The 2,246-nt window shown below is 45.5% G+C and overlaps 1 protein-coding gene across 1 annotated transcript in view; it reads left to right on the top strand.

Moving 5' to 3' along the window:
* Nucleotides 1–2,234, top strand: part of LOC118430784 (leukocyte cell-derived chemotaxin 1-like) — a 3,149-nt gene extending 915 nt beyond the window's left edge. Inside the window, exons 3-6 of the mRNA XM_035841806.1 lie at nt 409–540; nt 789–899; nt 1,493–1,700; nt 1,917–2,234. Of these exons, the coding sequence (XP_035697699.1) occupies nt 409–540; nt 789–899; nt 1,493–1,700; nt 1,917–2,197 (732 nt within the window). The 3' untranslated portion in view covers nt 2,198–2,234. The remainder of the gene's footprint in view (nt 1–408; nt 541–788; nt 900–1,492; nt 1,701–1,916) is intronic.
* The last annotated feature ends 12 nt before the right edge of the window (nt 2,235–2,246 follow it).

The following is a 2,246-nucleotide window of genomic DNA, read 5'->3' as shown; positions in this document are numbered from 1 at the left end:
TCAATTTTAGGCCGTTTCCAAAAATAGAAAAAAAGGTTTCAACTATACTATAAATGGTACAAAGCAGCTGTCAAATGAGCACATACATGTCATAGATTAAAGAAAAATGATATCGAACTAAATGTATACTAATGCCATAAAATGCCAATGTCAATTCCAAGACCAAAGAAGAAAATGTGAAAGAATAAAAATGAAGAATCTCAAAATTGTTGGGTATACCATACGATGTGTGTTCAGTCATTTGTTCAACCTTCCTGGTCACTTAGATCTCATAATGACGGCAACATTTTCGGGGGCCAAACTTTTTTTATTTGCACTTTCGCACTAATTTTGGGATTCTCAGAGGATGTCATCCATGTAAACAAATCAGCGTGGCCTTACGCTTGCCCTGCACTTTCGAACCTCCAGCGCTCGGTGCAGCTGGCCGTGGGGGACGAGCTCATGGAGGAGACCGTGGACGTGGACCAGGAGAAGGGCACCGAGATTTTCCGTACGGTCAGCTCTACCGGGACTTCCTTCGTCATGATGGATGTGAAAAACGTAAGTGCTGATGATTTTTTTTAAATTTTTCTTTTGCAAGTAGACAATGATTTTGAGGTATACAAGGATCAAATTTTTACCAATTCAACCACTGTCAACCACTGTCACCTTTTCCATGAACTTCCACGATGGTTCCTTTGATTTTTAATGAATATTTCTTCTGTCAGTTCGTAGAATTCCGTATGTCTGACGATGACGGTCTGGATTGTCTGTCTAAGTTGCCTGTATCTGTATCTTTGCACCCCCAGGGCCTCTCAGCCTACAGGTTTGACGGCGATGAGAAGTGCTACATCCTCGACTCAGGCCTTGAGGATGCCGAGGACACTGCCGAGCTGTCGGAGGACTTGGGACAGATACAGGCAAGTTGCTGATCATGACTTGATCATATATGTTTTACCTGAAATTACAGTGGCACAAAACGCTTGGCAGTCAAGCATTTCTGACAGAAAAATATCCCATGTTGGGTCTCACTAAATAACGAAAACAACCGAAAACTACCGAAAACAACCGAAAACAACTTTCACTAATTACCGAAAGCAACCGAAAACAGCTTAACAGTTTTGTTCTGTTTGCTGATCTATTTAGCTTTGAGGCTTGGCGCCGAATTGTCCCGATTGGCTAGTGGCCGAGTTGTCCTGATACCGATCATATATGTTATTCTTATACATGGTGTTATTCCTATGGTGGAGATGGGTACCTGACTTCGGTTGGGGAGGGATGAATTCCGCCGTCCCATACCGTGCCCTAGACACAGTGGATTAAAACCCACTGCCGGCTCCTACGGCCAAAAAAACACTATGGTACTACATTCACCTTTACCTTTTGTTCAGATAACATTCCGTTATATAGCATACGTGGTGAGGCGTGGCCCACACTCACTACCACATCTTTGTCCACGGTTTCTTTGTTGTCGCGTCAAACAAAGTTTTTCCCTGCTTCTTCTTACAACCAGGAGGGAGAGGTTGACCCCGCCGAACGCCTGTCAGAGACGTTTCTGTCTGTGGGCGGAGAGGGTGGCCAGGTGGAGCCGTCTGAGCTGAGTGAGAGCGTGGCGGAGTTCTGTGAGGGTCTGCAGGCCTATAGGGCCGACAAGTCTTCCACCAGGCCTTCCCCAACCCCAGAGGAGAGTGCGGAGGAGGAGGGTCTCCCTGAACGCAATGGTAAGTACTCACATCGCCGAGACAATGCCTCATGTGAACGTCCTTCATCGACAAATCCCCTTTCTTCTACTTTCCATTCATTCTCTTAGCAGTGGTTTTGAAAGCTTTCTTACTATTTGTTATTGTATCTTTTTAGTGCTATTTGTCAGAAGACCGTTTTATCTCGGCTCTTTCTTCCAATGATTAGTTTTACTGAGGATATGGTTTATTTTTTAGTCCCTCAGCAAGGGAGCAATGCTGAGCAGGGACTTGAAAAGCGTTTCTTCGGCTTGCTGCATAAGTTGTTCCGGAAACCTTCCTGCCATTTCGTCACAAAAAACGTCTGCAGTCGTAAGTGCCACAAAGTGTGCGGGAAGCGTCGCCGCAGGGGTCTAGTGGATGGCGAGCCGGAGAAGCGGTTCTTCGGTTTGGTCCATCATCTATTGAATAAGGTGACGGGCTGTAAGTCTGTTTGCAACAATTCATGTAGTCCTGTTAAAGTCAAGGTCTGCCACTAGGTCGCCTGTGGTGTCCTACCAATACGAGGGGTGATCAATATGTATCGCT

This window comes from Branchiostoma floridae, chromosome 14 (assembly GCF_000003815.2).
Source record: "Branchiostoma floridae strain S238N-H82 chromosome 14, Bfl_VNyyK, whole genome shotgun sequence".
Taxonomy (NCBI): domain Eukaryota; kingdom Metazoa; phylum Chordata; class Leptocardii; order Amphioxiformes; family Branchiostomatidae; genus Branchiostoma; species Branchiostoma floridae.
The sequence above is the reverse complement of the archived record's forward strand: the minus strand, read 5'-3'. Positions and strand labels throughout refer to the sequence as shown.